This window comes from Lytechinus variegatus, chromosome 12, assembly GCF_018143015.1.
Source record: "Lytechinus variegatus isolate NC3 chromosome 12, Lvar_3.0, whole genome shotgun sequence".
NCBI lineage: Eukaryota > Metazoa > Echinodermata > Echinoidea > Temnopleuroida > Toxopneustidae > Lytechinus > Lytechinus variegatus.
The window spans coordinates 4,262,519-4,289,070 of NC_054751.1; the positions used below are offsets into that span (position 1 = coordinate 4,262,519).

The 26,552-nt window shown below is 35.5% G+C and overlaps 1 protein-coding gene across 1 annotated transcript in view; it reads left to right on the forward strand.

Annotated features, from left to right (window-relative positions):
- LOC121424966 overlaps positions 1–26,552 on the forward strand; it is a 54,827-nt gene that overhangs the window by 14,894 nt on the left and 13,381 nt on the right. Inside the window, exons 2-5 of the mRNA XM_041620865.1 lie at positions 9,984–10,058; positions 11,134–11,239; positions 14,472–14,565; positions 16,548–16,627. Of these exons, the coding sequence (XP_041476799.1) occupies positions 9,984–10,058; positions 11,134–11,239; positions 14,472–14,565; positions 16,548–16,627 (355 nt within the window). The remainder of the gene's footprint in view (positions 1–9,983; positions 10,059–11,133; positions 11,240–14,471; positions 14,566–16,547; positions 16,628–26,552) is intronic.

Sequence of the window (26,552 nt, forward strand, 5' to 3'; positions counted from 1 at the left end):
AGCCCCACCTATAGTATGGGTTAAGGAAATTTTAGCCTGTGTAAAAAGGGTATAATACAAGTTTGGGGTCAGAGATCTGAGAAGTGGGTCTTGTGTGTGACTTCATGTACACATACATGTAGAAGCATGATTTTGAAAGTTCAATTTAGTTTGAAATTCAGTTTGAAATTCATTTTGAAATTCACAGGAATTTCAAAATGAATTAAACTTTCAAAATCATATTATAAATCTCTAAAATGGTTAGATTTATAACTACATGTAAATTAAAGTCAAGATTTGTCATATAAATTGAAGTCAAGATTTGTTATACATGTACATGTAATTTTGGTCACACATTGTGATCAAGAATGACCCTGATGTACACGTAGATGAACACTGTATACCAACTTTGCCTACATGTACATGATTGTAAAATGTCCATGTATTACCAATGAGATATCACCTCTATCTCTTTGGTATTACCAGGAAAATATGGAGTGTAACTTGATGAGTCGCTTGACCTTGTTATTCTTCCTTAGACACCTGTAGTGCATATGCCAGGACCAGGAGTTGCGGGTTGTTACATTGTACACTGTATTTTACAAAAGTGGTGTTCATACAGTGTATGATATTTTTGCATTTATCAATGAAAGTTTGATGAAATCTCTCATAAGATGGAAACAAATTTACGAACGAATATCGAGTGAGTTATAAAAGCTGGACAATTTGAGAGTATTTTTGTATTATCAATGATATGTTGATAAAATCCATGAGATGATATCGGCTTAAAGTTATGATATACTGATGTTTTTGTCTCACCTGCATAGCAGAGTGAGACTGTAGGCGCCGCTTTTCCGACGGCGACGGCGGCGGCGTCAACATCAAATCTTAACCTGAGGTTAAGTTTTTGAAATGATATAACTTAGAAAGTATATGGACCTAGTTCATGAAACTTGGCCATAAGGTTAATCAAGTATTACTGAACATCCTATTAGAGTTTCATGTCACATGACCAAGGTCAAAGGTCATTTAGGGTCAATGAACTTAGACCATGTTGGAGGAATCAACATTGAAATCTTAACCTGAGGTTAAGTTTTTGAAATGTCATCATAACTTAGAAAATATGGACCTAGTTCATGAAACTTGGACATAAGGCTAATCAAGTATCACTGAACATCCTGCATGAGTTTCACGTCACATGACCAAGGTCAAAGGTCATTTAGGGTCAATGAACTTTGGCCGAATTGGGGATATCTGTTGAATTCCCATCATAACTTTGAAAGTTTATGGATCTGATTCATGAAACTTGGACATAATAGTAACTAGGCATCACTGAACATTTTGTGCAAGTTTCAGGTCTCACGATTAAGGTCAAAGGTCATTTAGGGTCAATGAACTTTGGCTGAATTGGGGGTATCTGTTGAATTACCATCATAACTTTGAAAGTTTATTGGTCTAGTTCATTAAACTTGGACATTAGAGTAATCAAGTATCACTGAACATCCTGTGCGCGTTTCAGGTCACATGACCAAGGCCAAAGGTCAATGAACTTTGGCCGAATTGGGTGTATCTGTTGAATTACCATCATAACTTTAAAAGTTTATGGATCTGATTCATGAAACTTGTACATAAGAGTAATCAAGTATCACTGAACATCCTGTCCGAGTTTCAGGTCACATGATCAAGGTCAAAGGTCATGTAAGGTCAATGAACTTTGGCCATGTTGGGGTTTTTTGTTGAATAACCATCATATCTCTGGAAGTTTATTGGTCTAGTTCATAAAAAGTGGACATAAGAGTAAGCATGTATCACTGAACATCTTGTGTGAGTTAGAGTAGTTTTCAAAGTCAGCACTGCTGCTATATTGAACTGTGTGATGCAGGTGAGACGGCCAGAGGCATTCCACTTGTTTTACATTTAAGCCTAGATGCATTAGACCTACATGTACATACAATGTATATTATTATGATGTAATTATTTTATCACTCCATAATATACATGTAATTGAAACTTTTAAGATATATATTTTTGCTAATGCTGTATACATGTATCATAATTTAAATATTTTTATACAAATACACATAAAAAACATACTATACACTTGTGTAGTAGAACACGAATCATCAGCTTGCCACTTGTTCTTTTGTATTTTATTATCTGAAATTAGGTTTATTAAAAATTTATCTACCAAGGACTATTAACAATTGGATTGACAACTGATTCAGTGCATTAGTTATTTGTTGCTGCAACTTATTTGTACATGTATTAGAGACACATCATTTACACATGAGTGAAACAATTTGAAACATTTATGATTTCATGTAATAACATAAGAAAAAGGAAAATGGGGATGTGACACCATCAGCTCACCTAATGAATATTCATGATGTGCTTATTAAACCGTTTTCACAAAATATTGCTAAACTCTTAATATTTGTTATCCAATTTTTATAGAAAATTTTAGCATTGTGTGCTGTGAATTTTACTCTATTTATTTAGATATAAATATTTTTGGCCCGGAGCATCCCTTTAATATCGGTGTATTTCTACTTTAATCACACATTCCCATTCATATGTGCAGGTAAGTCATCATGATAGGAAACTAGGATTGAGAATGTAAACATTTATACCAAAAAGACTTTAAAATGTAATTCCAGAATGGATAAAACTGGAATCGATCACAATAGAAGAGTTCTTGGTAATGTTGACCCCACACTGTGTGGGCTCTTCCGCATACATTCGTAATTCAGAAGCTTTGTTATTCCGAATAAAGAACCTTTGGAATTATGAAGTGTAACCGGCTCTTTCAGACTACATCGTAAACTTACATGTATGTTTCTGAATAGAATATTATGCCTACATGTACATACTGTACACGAACAGAATGTAAAGGAGATGACCAGAAGCTGCCCATCATTCATGGACTCTCTTTCAAATCAAATTAAAAAGATATCTCTTTAAGAAAATTAGCTGTGTAGATTTAAGTGAAAAGAGCTCTGAACAAGTGCAGCTATATACATGTATGTTCATATAAATACTGCGCTTTACAAATTAATGTTATTATTTGCTGAGGTATTAAGAGAAGGAGGTAAGCAATTTAAGCTTTAAGCCTTAAAATATTCTGTTTTATATAGATGATTACTGATTTCCCACAGGGGTACAATGTTATAGAAGTTGAACAATGAAAACAACAAGAAAAAAAAACAAATCCAGTCAACAAAATGTCCTTCTGAGAATCCATAAAGTTGACCTTATTTGTGGGGTCATCAATGCTGATTATTAGGAGAAGTAGAATCAAAATGACCTCATCTTTGTTCTCATTGATTGCTCATTTCAGACAAATAACAAATAATTGCATTTTATTAAGCTTATATTCACAAATTGGTACCAGTCATTTGGATTTTCTACATGTAGGACCTTTCAAAGATTTTTCCCCATCATACCATACAACCATTGAACTTCACTCTCACAATACTAATACCATGGTCTCAATGGCTAGAGCTACCTGTACGGCCAGTCGAAACAGCCGTTATATTAAATTTTACTCAAATCACCTATATTTAGTTGGTAAAAAAAAGAAGTTAAATGGCCGCCGTAGAGCAAATGTGACCGAGGTATAACTGTTTACATGTAATCTGGTCCCCTGACTTTTCCCTCCACACAAATGTAGTTTATAGCAAATACTTGTATACAGCAATCTTAAAAAAAAAATCATTTTCAAGTCTTTTGACAATGCCATGTGTTTGATGCTATGAAATGTTCCATGCTGTGTAGAGATTAGACAATCAGCCAGGGCAAATGACATTGAGGCTTGTTTGAAATCATATGATTTTTGCTAGTACTACTACTACTACATGTATAGTCTCAACTTATTCACTAGTGTCTATGAAATACATGTACATTCATCACATCAGGGGCCGTTGAAGGGGGGGGGCTTCAGCCCCCATTTTTTTCCAAAACCATGTACTAAAACGTAAAAATTACCATATGATTGTGATTTTTTTGCATGGTCAGCCCCACCGCTTTTGGCTCAAACCCCCCCCTCCCACTATGAAAACCTTTAAAGATATACATGTACATGTAGAGTGATTGAGACAATTGCCCATAAGTTGGCTCAATTCAAAGGCCAACTTTGAATGAGATACAAAGGGTAACTTGGTCATGTCCCACAAATTAATCCTGTAAGTGCAATACCATGACTGGCTGTCTATACATAGAGGAAATGTGCAAAGTGTGTGTATTTGTTGTGCATAGGATTTCTAGAGAAGAAGAAGAAGAAGTATGCCCTTTCTTGAAACCAAAGAAGTGGGAGTTCCTCTGAATGAAAGAATCATGGAATGGAAAAGGGAAATTATTTGTATACTAGTGGTCTAGACAGGTTTGCTTCAGTAAAAAATTAAAAAATTCCATTGTCTACATATCGTCAGTGATTTTACGAATTGGCACAAAACTTGGCTGGTCTCCCAATGATTTTAAAATAACTGTGTGCAAGGTTTCGTTTTTTTTCTTTTGACGCTCATAGCTTTGCACTTTGAATGAAACCGGACCAATTATTTATATTTCAAGTATACTATCCTTTTATGATGTGCAAAATGTTGTTTGCAATTCCAAATTATTGATTCATTATATGAAATGCAGCTCAAGTGCATTTCAGAAACTGCTAATTTTTTATGAAACACAGGGTCTAGGTCACTTTGTAAAATGCGCACTGTTTTTTAGTGGCACGTACCTGTACCTGTGTTAGAGCCAGTTCATGCCACTTTGTAAAATCAAAGGAGGATTATGTCTCGTTTTGTGAGAAATTTGAATATTCCCTTATTCTTAAAATTATACAAATTTTGATCTGAAATTTGGTCATTCTATAGAGTTAAAACTCAGGCTTTCAGAATATGCCAAAAAATTTCTATTCGAAAGTCTGACAAAAAATGGGTTTGTGCTGGTTCGTAAAATCACTGACAATATGATGAATGTTTCAAGTCCTACACATGGTCCCAGTTTTCACGATTGTGTCCCCTACGAAGTGCTGGCTTTGGGGTCCAGGTATCATTTTAATACCCATTTCGTAATGAGCCTGTTCACTTCAAGGGTCAAGTCCACCCCAGAAAAATGTTGATTTGAATAGAGAAAAATCAAACTAGCAAAACGCTGAAAATTTCATCAAAATTGGATGTAAAATAAGAAAGTTATGATATTTTAAAGTTTCACTTATTTTTCACAAAACAGTGATATGCACAACTCAGTGACATGCAAATGAGACGGTCAATGATGTCCATCACTCACTATTTCTTTTGTTTTTTATTGTTTGAATTATACAACATTTCACTTTTTACAGATTTGACAATAGGGATCAACATGACTGAATCATATAGTTTTAAGCAATGCTTGTTCCAAACTGTTCATGGAGGAATCAAGCGTTGTTTCACTTGACAATGAGGAGAAAATTAGAATATTTCATGTAATAGAATACAAAAGAAATAGTGAGTGAGTGATGTCATCAGTCTCCTCATTTGCATACCGACCAGTATGTGCATATACATGTGTTTTGTGAAATGAAGCAAAACTTCAAAATGCCATAACTTTCTCATTTTGCATCCGATTTTGATGAAATTTACAGTGTTATGTTTGTTGGATTTTTCTCTTTTTATTCAAATCAACTTTTTGTTGGGGTGGACTTGTCCTTTATTTTATTTATTTATTCAGTTTTATTTAAAAACAGGGTAGTCCTTTCAGAGCCCAAAGGCCTGCTTTACAAAGGAGCCCTGTATAGATTTACAAAATAATGAAATACAAATAATATAAAGTAAAATACAGTACACAATCAAAATTACATGACATATCAATGATATCACATTAAATGAATCAAAACAAAAATTAAAAACCTAGATTTAAATCAAGACAGTTTAAAAGACGAAACAAAAACATAGAAATAAAGGAAATTACTTTAAAAACGTGTTGACTAAACTTAAACTAATAAAATCAATAAATAAGTTATAAAATTGACAATCTAAAAGACAATGAAAATTAATAATATAAAATGGCATAAGCAGGTAGCATACAAGTACAAAAGAGATTAAAAGGGTAAAATGAAACAAACAAAAATACACAAAAGTATCACAAATACAAAAAAAAGACCAACAACAAAAAAAAGGCACGATAACATTAAAACAAAAAACAAAGTAAATTAACCTCATGGCAAAAGACTATAAATAGGACCAGTACATGCGTTAAAACAATAAAGAGAGTGGCCTGATTTGATTTTTAAACATTTGGAGTGAAGTTGCCGTGCGTATATGAGTCGGTAGATTATTATAGATATTTGGAGCGATGTAAGAAAAAGATCTCTTTTTAAATTCAGTCCTAGGTTTCGGAATAAATAAAGGACTTAGAGTAGAATGACGAGTAACATAAAAGAGTGGTCGGTTACAGGCAAAAGATTCTAAATAATGTGGGGCTAGATTATTGAGTATTTTGAATACGAAAATAGAGTAGTGGTAATTGATGCGAGTTTCAATACTTTGCCATTGAAGATTGTTTAAAAGGATATCCTTTGGGGTACGATAGTCTGCACTGAGGACTAATCTAGCATATCTGTTTTGTGTCCTCTGTAATTTGAGCAAATCTTTCTTTTTACACTTACCCCAAACAACCGAACAATAATCTATATGTGGGAGAACAAGAGCGTGGTAAAGGTGCTTGAGAATGCGTCTATTCAAGTAACATTTAATCCTTCTAATGCATGCAATAGCCCGGTTGATTCTATTAGTTAGATTAAAGATGTGCGGTGTCCAACTTAGACTTTGGTCAAGGGTTACCCCTAAATATTTAATATCAGAAACATTCTCAAGGTATTCTCTTCCGTGAAAGATGTTCATACTTAGATTCTTAGTTTTATGTTTCGTCCCAAAAACCATCACTTTGGTTTTCTTTGCATTGATTTCCATATTATTTATTTTAAACCATTTGCACAGTAAATCATAATGTTTTTGTAATTTTTTCTGAGTGCTTTTTGAATTATTTCCTTTACAAAACAGAGCCGTGTCGTCAGCGTAAAGTGCAATTTTGATTTGATTACTAAATTTCAAGTTACAAATATCATTTAGAAATAAACAAAACATCAGGGGGCCCAAAATTGACCCTTGCGGCACACCTGAATAGATCTGTAAAAAATCACTCTGGACGCCTTGAAACGAGACACACTGCTGTCTATCTGTTAGGTATGATGAGAACCAGTCTAATTCGACCGATGTTATACCATACTATGGCATTTTTGATAACAATATTTCGTGAGATATTACGTCGAAGGCTTTTTTCAGATCAAGGAATATCGCACCTGTTATTAAGCCACAATCAATATTATTTAACAGGTAGTCAGTTATTTCAATTAAACAAGTTGCGGTTGAGTGCTTGGCCGGAAACCCGATTGGCGCTGTGACAGCAGTTTGTATTCTTGTAAATAATCGTAAAGTTGGGCATGCACTGCCTTTTCAAGTATTTTTGATAGACATGACAACAATGAGATTGGTCTATAATTGCCGATGTCACTTGACTCACCATTCTTCGGTACTGGGATAATCTTTGCTCTTTTGAAATCACTTGGGAAGCATCCTGAGCTTAAAGATTTGTTAAATATTATTGAAAGTGGTTCAGCTATAAAAGGGGCTGCGATTTTCAATAATCTTGGATGTAAATCATCCAGACCAACAGCTTTGTTTACATCGATTTTCTTAAGTTCCTTCATTACAAATTCCGGGTCTATATTTTTAAACTTGAATTTTGAAACGACTTTTGATAATGTATTCATTGAATTAAAATTTTGATTGTCTGGCGGGTTCTTGCTTTTACCAACATTAACAAAAAAATCGTTGAATGACTTTGCGATTTCTTGCTTGTCAGATGTCGTGTGAGTACCAGTATTTATATTGGGGTTGACTGAACCTTTTTTCTTGGGCAACAAATTTTTCAGTATTTTCCAAGAATGTTGTAATTTGTTTTGACACTTTTGGATTTTGTTGCGATAAAATTCCCTTTTCAACTTCTTGTTTAAAATATTCACTTTATTTCGGAAATACTTATATTTTCCCCAAAGGTCATTGATTTCCTGACCTGTTTTTTAAGGTGATGAAAGGTAGAGAATGAAAAGCACCTGTACTGTAGGTGAAAATTTGAACTACTTGTATGTATAAGCTGGCATCAACTAATAGGCGGGGAAGCAATTTATCCCACTTCAATTTGGCAGCATTAATGAGATAATACGAGTTTCATGGCTTAATGATGCTACGCAAGAACTCTGCACTCCCCTGCAATCAGAAAATTAAAAAGGGAAGCTGTTTACCTGATTAATCTTTGCAAAAATTATGAAAATTAATCAGGAATTAATAAATGCATGCCTGTAATGAGCGCTTGTGCACAGCCCACTGTAATTCCGTCAGAGCTTCATCGTATGCCTCACATTGAGGCATAGCAAAGAGAAGGCAGTCTGAAAGGGCTCTTTGAAGTATACAAGAAGATATGCTCTGAAGGGAAGATATGAACACATGTACATGTAACTACATGCCCTTTCACACTGTATAAAAAAAATTGTAAATTGAATGATTATTATGATTATTTCCAGTGGAAAATAAGGCTAATGACGATTTTTTTTATCGCTTGTGAAACCAAACTAGAATCATGAGCGCTAATATCACAATCACAGATTCAAATTTTACTCCAGAGGTGAATTCCACTTAAGTTTCACTCAAATTACCGTACAAATTTTCCGAAAGGTGAAAGGTCTAATGATTCTGAAGACGAATTGCAATCATCATTACAATGATGATTTAAGATTCATGTGTGAAAAAGCCCTAAGAAAGGGGTATTACAATTCACAAAATGTCCACTTTTCCCAAAATATTTGAATTCCATTTATGCAAATGAGCATTCATACATTGTAACTTTGTGCTGATGATGGATTCTTTGATGATGAAGTTATCATTATATTGATCAATATTCCTAATCATGGTTTTGTGATAAACCTATTAAAGGAAGTGTTTCCTTAAAACTAGATTGAATTATTACTGGGCATTGAATTTCATATCAAAAGGGCTTGGTCATGCAAGCAGGAAGGACTCCTCCACGAAAACCATATTATGTACCTGTTTTAAAGAACATTGCGGGCAAATGTACAATTGAAATCAATGTTCAGGCTTTTACATGTAGCTGAAATTTAATTAGCTACAATGTATTCAATTAATTGCTAGCTTGTTCAGTTTAATTGAATTAAAGGTCAAGTCCACCCAAGAAGAATGTTGATTTGAACTAATATAGAGAAAAATCAAACAAACATAACACTGAAAATTTCATAAAAATTGGATATATAATTTCAAAGTTTCACTTTTACTTTATACAAGACGGTTACCGGTATGTGCACAACTCATTTTTATTCAAATAAGAGCATGAGAGTCAGCGATGTCATACCCCTTTCATAAACCCAATTAAAATGAATTAGGCGGCTAATAGCAGCATAATTTGGTCGTAAAATTGGAGGAGGACAAGAGTTATCCGCATTACTCTGATGCTGCTATTATCCGCATAATAGCGGCATCGGGATAAGATTTTGAGTTTATGAACGCATTTCCAAATAATGCGAATAATTGCCATGGTGCGGTCACAAGGTCACCCTTTTCCAACACAACCGCATCGGAGGGGGCGTGTCCAGTTGTCATGGCGATTATCCGCCTTTTTCAGGACGGGCGCTCGTAAAAATAATGCGGCTTATTTTCGGAGTTTATGAACGCAATTTTTATTGAATTATCCGCATTACTCTTAGGCGGCTAATTGGAGGATAGGTTTATGAAAAGGGTATAAGTCACTATTTCTTTTTTTTAATGTTTGAATTACACATTGTTTCAAGTCTTACATCAATATTTAAAAAAGGGAAGATGCCATATTGAATTCTTGTTGTGTTTAGGGAAGATGGTGGTTCTCTAACAGGATCCTTGATTTTTTTCACTTGTTTCTTTTGACAGCTATGCTGGTTACTGTACACAAAGGACACCCAGTGTGGAAGCAATGGTGGAAAGCTTATGGAAGGTCCTTGGCAGGTAATTGCTCTTTTCATTATGTTCAATAACTTATTGATAGGATATTTAATGACATGATTGGGATTAGAAACACAATGATTACTTTTAAACGGTGTACATGTATGTTCAAAGTAGAGATGGGAAGAGAGAGAGATAGTCTGTTTGTGAGATGGGGGGGGGGGGCTAGTGTGTGTGTGAGAGAGAAGGGTGATAGAGAGAAAGAAATAGAGAATAAGTGAGAGAAATGGAGAGATTATGAGGCCGTTCTCATTACGCTTTCTAAAACTAGTTTACTGGAAACCGATTCAGGAAACCACTTTGGAAGATCGCTTTGCTAGCGTTCTCACTTGAGCGCACGAAAGTGGTTTTCAAAATCACTTCACGTAAAGCGCTCTTGTTGCTATGGAAACGCTCTCAGTGGGGTGGGACGTTTCTCGCGAAATTTGAAACCGCAGCATTGGCATTCTACAACTGTTGTGTGGAGTAGCGCGCTCAAAATGTGCGAAGATCGCTTCCCGAAGATCGGTTGTGTCCTCACTTACGCTAAAACCAGTTTAACGAGGCAAAGGGATCTTGAAAACTACATCGCGAGGTGGTTTTCCAAACTGGTTTGGAAGATCGCTTCCAAGACCGCTTTGACCGTTCTCACTACGCGTTAAACTAGTTTCCACTAAACTAGTTTCCAGTAAACTAGTTTTAGGAACGTAGTGAGAACAGCCTCATAGATGGACAGAGAGAAAGAGAGAGACAGAGGGAGAGACAAAGAAGAAGAGGGAAGATGGAGGGGAAAAGGTGAGAACTACATGTACATGTATACAAGGCGGGGGGGGGGGGGGGCTCAGACAAGAAACATACATTACATGTAATTGTATGTAGATTATTGCCATGAATTAACCTCATACAGTTATCATAACTACATGTAGACTGATGAGTGCATGGGTATTTTATCTGGACTATACTACATTACAACCATCTCATTCCCTTTTCTCCTTGGAACCCTCTAAAATCAATATATTTGTAGAATCGTCTCGATTCATGTACTTGAGCAGGAACCTCCTGGTACGTAAATTAAAATGTCCTCCTCTTTGACACGCAGGGTACCGTACCGAGAGTGCAGGCAGGAGCTTGTTCAGGCCTACTGTGCTTATCATTACAACCTGACTGGAGGGTGCGTTCCCCCTGCCTTTGTTGAACAACCAGAGGTAAGTCATGTTTCCATTGTTATGTCGATTTTGTATTTATAATATATATGTTCACGTATTTACATGTGGTGATTGTTACCTGATTGCTAAGAAAGCATGAGGACTGATGATGCTTGTTAGCAAGCAACCAGAGGACTGATGGCTTAAAGGCCTCTCTGAAGGGCTGGTAATTCAAATAAATACCTTACCAAAGGGCACAAGTGCACCAAGTGGGAATGAAACGTGGGTTACCGGAACTCAAAACCCTAATACCGACTTAGCTATTGGGCCTTCATATTCAAGGGAATTTTTATTTCTTTTTAGGTTGGAATAACATACGAAAGATTTTAGATTTAATTTAAGTATTTTTGCAAAAAACCACATATTGACTTGAGATACAAATCTATAGATAGTGTGTTACTTAGTGTCTGCATATTGTCCCCTGTTATGAATAAATTTTTATCAATGTCATCTGCAAAAACACTTGATTTGAGTTTATCACTTACATGTTGAATATGCATAACATAAAAAGCAATGGGCCTAAAACTGATCCCTTAGGTATGCCTAAAATATTTATTTTAATCCATAAGATACAAATTCCATTGATAAAAATTGAACTCTCTTACCTGAATAACCTACAAACCAACCCAAGCAAGAAACTCTGATTCCATAGAATTTCATTTTTCTGTCAAAATATGGTGATGGATACAATCAACCAAACGCCTAAGTTTTGCTAATTTAAGTTAACTTGCCAAGACCCTGTTATGTAAAGATGAAATAAACCATTGCACAGATATTACAAATATGATAATTACACTTCCATTATTTTGACATCAAGAAACTGTATACATGTACCTATACATTAACTAATACCATAAAACAACTCTTTTTAGCCTTGCCCAATTTCCTTTGGTATACAATCCAATCGTTGCATTAATTATTCAAGGTTTAGTTAAGAATACTTTGGGTGATTTCAAGTACGGTGTTGAAATTTGGTGTTGGTGTTGTGACAACACCAACACCAGCCACAACACAGTACTTGAATTGAAATCAGGCTGGTGTTGGAATTGACCTTGGAAAATATGACAGTTCGTTTGGAAGGCTGGTTTTGAATGTCATCTGCTGAACCCAGCACTGTGGCTGGTGTTGACAATCTGACTAAATTGACATGAATTATAAATCAAATGTTAAATGGCAGCCGTTTTTCGCCAATATATAAATTTCATGCTTTGCAGGTAGTCTATAAGGCCAAACCCAGATATTAATTGATTTTCACTGAGTTGCTGGTATAAAAGGAGTTCAATCGATGGCGGGTTTCATATTGAGTATTTGTTCTTTGCAGTAGATTTCAAAATTAACCATCTAGATACTGTTAATATCAAGGTGTAAAAGGTGATAGATGTACATGTAGGTACGGGTGGGTGTTTCATAACACACTTAACGCACAACTGGAACGTGCTCTTGAGTGCTAAGTTACCTGCATATGGATATCATTAATGGCAGAAGAAAGGGTTACCAGTTGTGCATACAGTCATTCATAGAAACAGCTTAATGAAACACCCACCATGGCTACAGGTATGAAGCATGCTGAAAGCTGGACAGAACCAGAATGAGGCCCAAAATACACCTCTTAAACTTAAAAAACATTTTTAATCCAATAATAGAAAGTTGTAATTTACAAACATTCTAAAATCTGTTACATTGTCTTGATGTAAAGAATGGAATCTTGATTTGCTTTTCTTTATTCATATAAAAAATATTAGATCATTTTTAATTTCACCGTAAGACACCATATCTACATGTATGAATTATTAATACGCACTAGATAAACAGAGATAAGAGGAGTAAAAACACAAGGAGCAAAATGACAACTTAAGATTGCTTCCAAGATGGCTTTGAGTATTTCCATTACATGTTAAACTTGTTTCCCCTAAACTAGTTTAAGACAGTAGGTGAGAACAGGGTCTTGAGGGTTTTCTAAAGGAACACCACCTCGCGATGTGGTTTTCAAGACTGCTTTTTACACTGGTTTAAGCCCAGAAGCGATCTTAGTGTGGAAGTCCAAGAGTGTGTGCATGTTGGGCACACTAATCAGTACACACTGTGTAGAATGCATACACTGCAATATGAAATATAGTGCGAAACATGCGACCCCACTGAGAGCATTCCCATAGCAGAGAGATAACTTTACACAATGTTGTTCTGGAAAATGAGAATGCTACATGTATGGGATTGAATTTCTACATGTACATGTAGACTGGCTTCTAAACTGGTTTAAGGAAAACTAGTTCAAGAAGATAGATGAGAATGGGGTCTCTGTTTTGTGTGAAATACGCTTCATAATTGCAAACATGCCACCATTGAATGAGGAATGGCTGTGTTATGGTGGCCTCAAGTAGCCGGCATATCTGAAACAATGGAATGGTGTAAACGTCAATAAGCGGAAGATTTATAGGGAGGAACGCTGAGCTTTGAGAAGATGTTTATATGGATAGCTCGATTAATCAACTAAACATATGGGTTTTGATGGGGGATGATGTATAAATGTGTGTATTCAGGGAGAAAATGGGAGACACAGAGGAGTAACAGATAAACAGACAGAGAGAAAGATAGAAAGACAGACAGACAGAGAGAAGGGGTGGGAAAAATGAAAGGGGCAATATCAAACTGATAGACTCTTCACTCTGCATTGAAATGAGAGAGATCACAGTTGGCAAATAAAGAGAAGGCACAAGGAATGGTAGATACAGGTAAACATTATGCAGGGGCTTTGGGCGATGTCGCCCTCAAAATGCCCTAAAGAGCCCTAGAAAAAAAACTCAAAAAGAGCCCTGAAAAATTCAAAATCATTGCATTGTTATAGCTTTTCCAACATTGCAGATTTAGGCAGTAAGTTGTTAAAAGACGCCCCCGGAAAAGAAAAAATCACGTGCAACTCCCAAAATCAAGTACAACTTGATTTTTCAATCAATGAAACATTAACATGCATATTAGAGACCTTTATATTGTGATTTATTTATGTTTATTTTTTTAGTTTTGTTTAAGCACAACTCTTTCAGTAGTGGACCCCTGGTATGTTAATACTGTGATCATATTTATGATATTGAGAAGAAAAAAAAATCCCAATACAAAAAATAAGTGGTAAATACATGTACATGTATATAGGGCCTTATCTGCACATATACTTGAAACCGGGGAAACTACTTTTATCTATCTTTTGAATAACATTTTGATATTTATCTTCTCTATGTAGGGTGGAGCAATAGCAAAGCCAGGAGAGATCCATTTCAGTTTCAAAGCAATGCCTAAACCAGGACCAAGGCTGGATATCTCAGAGCATGAAAAAGGTACGTATAACCAGGACCTGTATAACAACGTGCTATCCAAGCTTCAAGTTTAAATTTGGCAAAGTAATTTTCTCACAGTCTTTTTCATAGTTATTAAAGGGGAAGTTCTCTGTGACAGACAGAAATTTTATTGTAAAAATAACAGGAAAAATAATGAAAAATATTGATGAAGGTTTGAGGAAAATCTGTCAAAGATTTTGAAAGTTATTAGACTTTTGATTTTATTTGTGACGTCATATATGAACAGCTCCCACGTATCGTGAATTGAAAAAATTAACAAAATATAATTATCTGAGAAAAATGAAAGTGGGTTTGAATTATTTCACAACCACTCCTGAAAGAAGAAAATTTGTCATCATGAACCATTAAGAAATTAAAATTTAGAAATTTTGTATCATGCAATATATGGGGCAGCTGCTCGTATATGACGTCACAAATAAAAAAACTTAATATTCAAATAACTTCCATAATCTTTAATGGATTTTCCTCAAACCATCTATAATTTTTATCACTGTTTCTTGTATTTTTACAGCAAACGTTTCATCAGGGTGAATTTCCCCTTTAAATGTTTTGAAATTCTATCACGGTTATACTTGCGATTTCATTGATGTAAACATCAATAACAGGTATACATGTCAGCTGTGGCACTTGAATGTGTAAGATTTTTGGTGTAAACTTGATTATAATGACATGTTTACATTTGATCAATAAACTTTGGACCAAGGCATGGCAATTCTTTATAATTATATCACTGTCATGGCTCTCTGATTGAATGTCATGGAAAAGAGCACCCAATAAAAATACAATTTTTTACTATCATTATATTTCATATTTTGGACGGAAGATGTTCTGGAGCAAACCACTTTTAACTTGATTACTTGCTGCTTCCTTCCTTCATTGAAGTAAACAAAATCAGGAAGCTTGCCTATTTTCTTAACCTTTGCCAAAAGAAGCAGTTTCTTTGGGCATGTCGTTGGTTTCACATGAAGGTGAAGAATGAATTTGCAAAGTCAAGGAGATATTAAGGTAGTCTTATCACTGCCATTTGATCTAAAGCCACTTTGTCTACTTTCCATTCTGTCTCACATGGACAAATATTGGTTCTCCTTCAACAACATACATACAAGCATGCATAAAAAAATCTTCAATGCACCCACCTATTTATTTCTGATTATTTGTCTGTTTTTACATACAAAATTTATTTGCTCTATTATATTTGGATATATACATGTATGAAGAAAATATCTTCAAATACATGGCCTAATTTAATTTTTACACATTTTAGTTTTTAGCTATGAATAGTTAGTATAGATTTTTATTACTATCGCTAACCCCGTACTATCCTGAACGTCGTACTGCAATTTTACCTATTCTTACAGGCCAAATATTATGCCTAACCCTGGCTAAGGAAATGCTTGCTTATCTCACACAAAATTCAGTAACCCCGGACTAGTGGTAGCCATTCATGAGCGCTTATCTCTGATTTGACAACAGCTTGTTCAGTTGCTCCTAGGGCATACCTTGGGCATTCTGCTTGGCTTGGCCGTGTTTCTTTTCTCATAGCTACTCTTAACCCCAGACTTTCATACTTAACACCGGGATGGCTTGGCTAACCCTACTATTTTGCAGGACCGAATAATCCTCGACTATAGGTGGGGTTAGCCCACTTTGCAAAACGGTAACTTGCCATTTGGCCCCATCTATAGTAGGGGTTAAGGAAACTTGCCTGTGAGAAAAGCATATGGGCTTAATTATAAGTTTATATCACAGAAAAATAAAAAGTAATCAATTTATAGAACAAAGCATAAACAAATTATGATCAGAGAGAGAATAATGAATAAACTGAAGAAATGAAAATGAGACTTTAGCAAGGGATATTTTATTAGTTTACAAGTATGGCAACTGAGTTTTGAAGCAGTTTTCATGTAAGGGATAATGATTGAAACACTTCTGATCACTGAAATTACTTATTTTCTTGACAGTATTGAGCGATCCTCAAGTGAGTTTGATTCCAGCTCGGCTTGGCTTCCTCATCCTGGCTCACACTGCACCTAAAACACTGGTAAGTCTAGATTATTGTTATCATTATCACTATTATTATTATAATTGTCATTGTTTTTATTATTTTAATTATTGACATTACAATCATTGTTATTCTTTCATCTTTGTTATAGTTATACAGTATCATATTTCTTCTTCTTTTTCTTCTTCTTCTTCGTCTTCTTCTTCTTCCTCCTCTTCCTCTTCTTCTTTTTCTTCTCTTTTTTCGTCTTCTTCTTCTTCTTCCTCCTCTTCTTCTTATTCTTCTCCTTCCCCTTTCTCCTCCTCTTCACCTTGATTTGAAGGTGAATGATGTGAGATAGTTTAATCGTGAAAAAAAGTGTCAGTTTTTTTTCTCAGACACAACAATCAATTTTGGATGGATTTAGCCTGTGCATTTTTCAGAGCATAAGCAGTGCAATATCATATTAAAAAGCAGCCTCCATGCAAAGTAAATGCAATTAGTGTTTGGTCTTTGTATTGTGTAGAAGGATTTTATGCTTGGTTAGGAGTGTGCATAAAGGATTAATCATGGCAAGCGTTCTATAGGTTTTTGTTATATATTAAAAATGATATATAATTGTCCGATACATGATTTATGAAGCACTCAACTTAATCGACTGTTTTGTTTTGTCCGGAATCTTACCTATATGTACATGTATGAGTTACATATGATTGAAACATACATACTAAGTGTACCAATAAAGCTCCAAAGAGTTTTTGAGAAAGAGTGCTAGATTAACGGTCGCTTTGTTTAAAGCCCCACTTTTATCGAGATATTTCCCTATGGTTGAATAGGCTTGTGAACCAAACCAACAAAAATTGGTGTTCCTTATTGAACGAGGGAATATACACATATGTCACATCACACATAGGTTAGTTTTAAAGATAAATTCCAGTTTTGGTAACGATCTCAAAATGACTTTTGACAGAATCTAATATAATGACCACCCAAGTGTCTGTTTGTATGAATAAAAAATATGTGCCAAAGGATTCTGGGAGAAATTGTGTAATTGCTGAGAAATAAGCAAAATAAGCGCGGATTCGGTCACTTCCGTCGGGTCTTTATTCCAGCAATAATAATACACTGTCCCACGTGTGCCTATCTGTGTTGGTGATCTTCAATGTGAACGTTTTTCAGCGTAGATTTCAAGATTTCACAAAGTTCAGTTTATGTAACTGTACCAGATCTAGATCCTCGATGATATTCTGACAATTAAGCCTGGTTTTACAGACTTTCTCATGAAATCAGCGTTTACTGCAACTACTGGAATTCCTCTTTAACCCATGTTCCCCCCTCATTAGAAATAATTTTACCTGTGCATTGGATATTAATATCAGACACACTATTTAGAGCTTGCTTACAAGAAAGAATTTTTCGAGGGGGTGATCTTGAACCTTATAATGATGAGAATTTATTTGATAATGGGACATAACAAAATCAATATTTTCAAAGTTCATTCCATACTCTTGTATTTTCAATGGATTTTTGTCAAACCTTCTTTGATATGTATTTGGTAAATTGGGAAGAAAATATTATCAACCTAGTGGACGAGACAACTTTTCAAACTTGGCCAACTGCTACAAATATTCTGCTTGAAGGAGAGAGTGTTCAAAATAACATGCTTGAAAGTATTCTCAAAAGTGTTAGGGTCTTTTGTAGCTGTAATTTGGTTGTACCCACATTTTGCAGATCTAGACAAGATCTGTATTATTTCCCCATCTCATTATTTATCTGAATTTGATACCCCCTGTTTCTTCTTTAACAAGTAAAAATGAAATTTAGAGATAATTTCTCATAATAAGTAGGCCTACGACGTATTGCTGGTCTGTGTAACCCTTGTATCTCAAAATCTAAAAATGTTGAGGGCAGCTGACGAGCGATGGTGTTTGAAAACAGACTCATGATTCCTGAAGAGGATTCTTTTAGGCAAAAGAAGATTGCCGTTTACGTCATAAGTCTGATATCAGGCTATTTCTTAGCTCCCTTCAATTGTCAAATTTTGGAAATACGAGGGTTTGAAGAGCCCAGCGATGATATTGAATTCATCTATTCCGTTGCTATGGACTTTAAGAAAGCATCCCTATCAAATATTAATTGCTTGGGAAGCAGGACTACTGAAAACACCATTAACTTGGTATCACTGACTTCAATTACTGCATCACTATTATAGAAGGTCATTGGCACTTAATGCAAGTATGAAACTAGTGTACTAAGTATGTATAATTGCTCGTTAGGGAGTAATTAGTGGTGTGTTGGTTTGCTTCAACCCCTAGTATATAGAATCAATTGATTGCCAATTAGTGTTAAAGTAATAGTTTGTAGCGCACATGTAAGACTTACATGTATCCCTTTCACCTTTGATTGTTTTCATATTAGTTCTACAGTATATTCAAAGGGGAATTCCTCAAGGAGATTTCTAAGGAGCTGTAGCACGTAGTTAATATCCTGCTTTAAGCCCATATGCAACCTAATATTGAATAGACTCGAACATGCAAAGGTAGTTTCTATTGACTGATTTTGATGTTTACTTTATCAGTTAATTAATTAACTATTAAATTAATAAGACAATCAATCAGTCAGTCAATCAATCAATCAATCAATCAATCAGTGATTTACATGTAGTTGAATGAATAAATAATTTGATGGAAGGAAGGATGAAGTAATGAATGAATCAATCAGTCAATCCGTCTGTCCATCCCTCCACCCATCTATCCGTCCGTCCGTTTGTCGGTTTGTCCATCCATCCATCCATCCATCCATGTAAAGGTTACAAATTTGATTTTCCAAATGTGGTTTCTTTAACCAAGTTCAAAACACTGATAGCTTTACCTTGTGAAACTCAATTCAGACAAATCCGAATGCGGCATCAGGTTATATTGACAAAATTGATATTTGATTCATTCCACAGTAAGCTATCTCTATGAACTACAAAAATGTTTTTCCGCCTGCAATGCAATATGACTTCCGCATTCATCTAGGAACAACAGCGCGTTCCATTTTAGTAAAAGATAACATTAAACATGTACATGTACTTGTCTTCAATTAAAAGCTCTTAATATTTTCTTTCAAACTGCAAAAACTGTCTCTCCAGCCTTGGGGAAGCCCCTATAAATGTACTTGTAATTAATGTACTTCATGTATTTTTTTTCTTCCGATTATTACAATTTGCTTTCATGCTGTCAAAATACTCAGCATCTTCCGATTTGGATAGAAGTGTCAATTGGAAATACCAGAGCCAGGGGCAGGTTTCACAAAGGACTTGCTGGTAACATTGGCATTATTGCATGTACCATGACGATTGAGCTCAATGGCCAATTGCAATCTCTTGAATGAACTTTGTGTCCCCTTCTTTACCATTTGGCCATATTAACCAGACAGGTTTCTTTTAAAACGATCCATTGAACCTAGAATGCAAATACATTCTCACCACAATCGTGTCCATGATGAGGGATTTGTAATTGAAGAATTACACTTGTCACCAGCACTGCTAGATTCTTTTGTCTGGCGTAAATGCTGTGTAACAATATAATAGTCAGGCTTGTTTTGTGGTTTGGTGTACTTGACAATTTCTGTTGGATGTTTTTTTTTTTTTTACTTTTGGAGTTAAGTTTTTGATATCCATCTTATCAGGGGTCTGTAGCCGTCAAACGCAACACCAAAATCAAACAGAAATTTCCAAATTTATAAGATTTCAGCATGTTTCATAATTTTTTATTACCAGTGATCTGAATGAATCATTTACATGTACATGTACGGTGTACTTGCACTTAATTACATGTACTTCATATTTTAAGTTTCATTTTACCATACAATTTTTGCACTTGTCTACGAGATATTATGAGAGCTCATTTTGAGTACCAGTATATACCCTTATTTTTCCTCTGCCATGTACATTCAATAATAAAAATGTTTAATGTACTCAGGGTACCCACTTCAGTTAGGAAACTACTCTTCCAGCAGGCCCTGCATTACATACCGGTAATATGTTATTAGTAACCTTCTCCAATCTTAATGCTGAGCGCCTAGCAAGAAAAATAAGTCTTTGGTATGAATTGGTCAGGGATTGAACCCACGACCTCCCGTTCATGAGGCAGGCGCTCTACCACTGAGCCACCATGCCCAATATGAAAAGGAAATACAATTCTTTTATGTTTTTAATATTGGTTGTATTATGTACTAGCTGTAAATGAATGTAAACACAAAGTTTGAATATTGAAGAGATATCTGTGGATTATACATGAAGTATCTGGTCAGTGGTTTTCATTGAAAATTTACTCTGATCCAACCAGATGCAATGATTTCAGTAGCTTATAACAAATGTCAGTGAAAATTAATTACTGTAATTGTGGGGCATCGTGGTCTAGTAGTTAAGACCCTCGTCTGTCAATCTGAGGGACGTGGGTTCGATTCCCAGCCGTGGCGTGTTTTCCTTCAGCAAGAAATTTACCCACATTTCGCTGCACTCAACCCAGGTGAGGTGAATGGGTACCTGGTGGGAAGAAATTCCTTGAATGCTCGAGCGCCCGCCCAATCATGGTAGCTGTGCTAAAGCAGGAGTAATAATAACATAATCATGTTAAAGCAGGGTCTGGGTGGGAAAACACTTTTTGGAACTAGAGTGCCTACCTTGGGTAAAATATGACATTATTATTATCATTAATGCTTTGTTTTATGACATGCTTCGTGGGCTGTGTGACTGATTAATTATAAAAGGTAAAAATAGAATAAACAGAAAAACATGCCCATTCAAGAAAGGGTTGGGTTTAATCGTGACTAAAAAAAAAAAATCTAGCGCTAGTCCCCAATATTTGCTTTTCTTGGGTTGAAAGTCAAGTTGCGTTGATGAGTTGCATTTGATTGCAATTTATTCTACAAAGGCCCCTGATATGGTGAATGATCGTTCTTTTGTTACAATCTAGGGCACTCTCTACTCGTGAACAATGTGATACCAATGACTTAATTAATGAAGTTAGTGCCAGGACATGTATAAGGTGTATAGATCTCGCCTCTTCATTATAGGTAGCAGTCACTACTAATGCTTCCTTTTATATTTCTTTAGATCAAATTAATTATTTTCATTGAATACACTCACTGTACGAGAAAAAAATCATTAATCATGATGATTGATGTGTGGCAATGAAAAATTTGTTTGAAGGAAGATACTTGTCATACTTGTATACACGCTTGTAATTGTAGCTTATTTTTCAAATAGAACCTTTTCGCAAGAATATTCAACCTTTCATCACTTTAATGAATGACCAAAGCCACAGCATTTATACAGAATCTAGCTGGCTCCGTGTTTAAAATATATGTTTAGATATGATATATGAATCAATTATCTTTAGCTCAAAACCTAGGCGCGTCGCCACCTGTGATTTAAACTGGATAATTTACAGAATAACTCATTACTTTTCAAATAATCTTAAGTTGAGATTGCTATCTTGAGATTTAGCTAATGAACCATCCCATTAATTGCATATCAGTTACAAATCGTCTTGCCGGTGCACTAACAACCTTAGCAAAAAAATTTCATGCACCGCATCTGTGCAGAAACACCCTTATGCAATGCACTTATGTGCACTGCTTAGGGCGTTTTTGTGTGTACGTGATGTGCGAAAGTTTGGTGTTAACTGTGTTCTTGCACTGACACAACAGTCCGTACTAGCAGAGAGAAGTTCTGGATGAGACGACTTCGCACCATCCACCTCATGGCCTGAACATCCAAGAGGGGAACGACTGATTAATCCTTCTTATCCACTTTCCATTTGTATACACATATGTTTTTTTTACCCTCAGCTCTTTTAGATTAGTTACTTTTAAGTTTCTGCCTCTACTTTCCTCCCATATCTCATACAAGCTCAGCTCCTATTTTCCTCCCTTATTCAGGCAATATAACATTCATTTTATATATATATATATATATATATATTTTTTTTTTTTCTCTCTCTCTCTCCCTTCACCTCTTAGATTTACCACTTATTTATTTTGCTTTTTTTCATGGTTACTTATATGTTTGTCATTTTGCCTCCGAAGAAGATTCTGCTAGGATCGAAAGCTTAGGCCCCTTTTGACTCTCTTACAACAAAATGATCTCGAGCTTGTTTTTAGACTCGTTGTTTAAAGTTACTATTCTATTAACTTTGCCATCCAATGGTAACTACAGTGGTAACGCTGATCACACAACCAATCAAACTCAAAGATTCCATAGAAATTACTGTAGGATAGCAGACTAGGGGTGCGTTTATTCGACACTTTTTTACCCTAGAATCATGATTAGAATCATGATTCAAATCACGATTCTGCAGAATCACGATTGCGTTTAGTCGAAAGTGGAAATAAACGTCTTTCAAATCACAAACATGAAACACGGAAAAAGGGGCGTTTTGAAAGACGTTTCTGTAGAATCACGAACGAAAAAGGTCGTATGAACGATATCGTGATTTGAATCATGATTCTATGACGTCATTGTGTCGTGCTTCTTCCGGGTTCGACTCAAAGGCGCGCGCTGTGTTTCGTGCAGGTTAATTTTCGTGGAGCAGTATTGCCAGTGTAGTACCGGTATATGCCAATTGTCACATGCATTTAGGAATTATCATTCTGTGTATTGTACCCCCGGGGTTGTACTGTAGCATCATTTGTATATTTCATTGTTTTCATCAATCTTGTCTTCAAGTTCCAAAGGCAACTATACTTCCTGTGTCAAACTGCGCACTGTGATGCGCACTGGATCGGCCCGAATTCAGGGAGAAACAGCGTTAGAAAGATGGTCGTATAAACGCTGATTCTGTCGGATCGTGATTCATGTTGCTGTTTTGAATCATGATTCAAATCGTGATTCAAATCATGATTCTGGGTTGAGGTCGCATAAACGCAGCCTTTATACAACAGGACCCTGATTGAAGGAAATTTGCTAGATCAGGAGTAGCTGGCTGATTTGATGCAGATGGTCCAAGTATGGACTACCGAAAGTGAAACATTGTCTTTATGACCTTTGTTTAGAAGAATATTTTTCCCTTTTTGAGAACCTCCATTAAGACCCCCGCTCATGGGGTTTCAAATTCATTTTCCAAGGAAGAAGGAAAGTCGACACCCATTGAGGGGTAAAAATAAAGACATCAAAGTGGAAATTGGGAGTGGCGTTTTACAGGAAGATGAAAGGGGCTTCTTCAAAGGTCAGGATTTGAAGTACATGGAGGGTCCTAACTAAGAATAAGAAAAGAGATGATAGCACAAGATTGAAATTTCCCTGATGGCTTGTAAACAATTGTCCAGCTCAAATGGAAAGGCTGCAGCATTTCCAATTACATCCCGATTCCCATGCAGATATTAAAAAAAAATGCAGGCCCCAGCCAAAACTGTCAAATACCCCTAATTAAAGGGAAAGTTCACCCTGACCAAGAGATTGTTGTAAAAATACCAGACAAAATAATTAGAAATATTGGTATAGTTTTGAGGACAATCCATCAAAGATTAAAGGTCAAGTCCACCCCAGAAAAATGTTGATTTGAATAAATAGAGAAAAATCAAAGTAACAATCATAATGCTAAAAATTTCATCAAAATCGGATGTAAAATAAGAAAGTTATGACATTTTAAATTTACGTTCATTTTTCACAAAACAGTATGCACAATTCAGTGACATACAAATGAGAGAGTCGATGACGTCCATCACTCACTATTCCTTACGTTTTTTTATTGTTTGAATGATACAATATTTCAATTTTCACCAATTTGACAAATAAGTACCAACTTAAGTGAACCATAAGATGTTATAACAATGGTAATACCACATGTTCAGGGAGGAATATAACTTAGAATAAATTAGAATAATTCATATTTCATGTAATAAAAATACAAAAGAAATAGTGGGTGAGTGATGTCATCAGTCCCCTCATTTGCATACCGAACAGGATGGGCATATATCTGTTTTGTGAAATTAAGCAAAACTTTAAAATGTCATAACTTTCTTAGCTTACATCCGATTTTGATGGAACTTTCAGTGCTATGCTTGTTGGATTTTTCTCTTATTATTCAAATCAACTTTTTGCTGGGGTGGACTTGTCCTTTAAGAAAGTTATTACAGTTACAAGTTTTTGAATTGTTATGTATATACACAAGTAGCTGCCCCACATGCCATGTAATATGAAATGCATAAATGTAAATTTTTTCATGATTCATGGTGAATTATATTTTTCTCTTTCAGGAACGGGCAATACATGATTTGTCTGTTGATGAAGGTCCAATAAAAGCATTTTCAATTTTGTGAGAAAATGACATTTCATTGATTATATTAATTACTCCACAATATATGGTGAAGCTGGTCACATATGGTGTATTAAAAAAGAATTCCTAATAACTTTTTAATCTTTGATGGATTATCCTAAAAAATTTACCAATTGTCATTATTATATTTTCTGCTATTTTTACAATAAACTTTTTTTTCAGGGTGAACTTTTAAAGTTTAAGGATCAAATTCTTGTCAGTACCCTATTGCTACTGAAAATATGCAAAATAATGCCCTTCTTGGCTTTCGGGGAGGGGGTTGACATGAGCAACATGTTCATTTTTATTTAATCCCCCAAACAGCCCTTGTAAGCTTGTAATCATGACCATATACATGTTGAAGGGTGGGGTGGTGTTCCCCAGGAAATTTGGAAAATCTTCCTTTTAAATTGTAAATTTCTCTTGAACAAGCACATGAAGCGTAGACCGAATAACCCCACAGTTGCGATGAAACTGGTTGCTCCTCGCTTCTGTTTTAAAAATACTATTTAATTTACTCTCACCCCCCTTTTTTAGATATTTTTGCATAAAACTCTGCTTGGAAGGTTAAAAATATAAAAGATTCACCAAAGATTGCCACAGAGATACAAAGTTGCATTAATGGGAGAAAAATGGCATCTTTGAGCAAGTGAAAAAAATATCGAGGTTGACGTTTTTAAACCAATGATTTGTTATAAATTTTTTGAAAGTGTCATTTACAATCGTCTGCTGAGTTGGTACCTTCTTCCGCCTGTTGCTTAGCAACACCATCTTCTTGACAACAACTGGTATGTGCTAGACCAATCTTTTATCATCACCCACTCCTAAATAAATGGGATTTCCCCCACACAGTCTCAATCAAACCGGTCCACATTCATACATATGTCAGTGGCTTATCTTGGGGGCGTTGTGGTCTAATGATTATGACTCTCGTCTTTCAATCTGAGGGACACAGGATCCATTCCCAGCCATGGTGTGTTTTCCTCCAGCAAGAAATTTACCCACATTGTGCTGCACTCAACCCAGGTGAAGTGAATGGCTACCTGGTAGGAAGAAATTCCTCAAATGCTTGAGTGCTTTTATAGGCAGCGCAGCTCAAGCCAGGGTAATAATGGCAGTGCTTTGTGTCCTCAGGCAAAAAGCGCTTCATAAATCCAGCTATTATTATTATTATCTTGGAAAAATAGCATCCTGGCTCCTGTGACACAAAGGTTAGCGATTAATTGTACGCTTGATTTTTATGATTGATTGTACACTGTAGTCAATGGAATCAATCATAGAAAAATGTTCTACGATCACTGGTAAGCTATGTGTTACAGGCCCCAGGTCATGTATGATGCTGGAACTTGGCCTAAGGTTGGGATATTGCTGAAATTGGCCCATTTCAATCTAGGATAGGGCAAATATTATGAAGAAACGTAAATTTTATTTCCATATGCCTTTCAAAGATCATTTAACTATATTTAACTATAAGACTGCCTGGACATGATTTGAAATATCCATCAATTAAAAGTCTGGATGTGGTTTCCATCACATGGGAATAGGATGCATTTGAAGTTTGATGTAGATGTTTCACACGAGTGAGGACACTTTCTATGATCCTGATGTATCATTCCATAGGATATAACCGTATTAGCATTAGGAAGTGTTTTGCTAAGACAGCCTCAGATCTAATAGTTTTC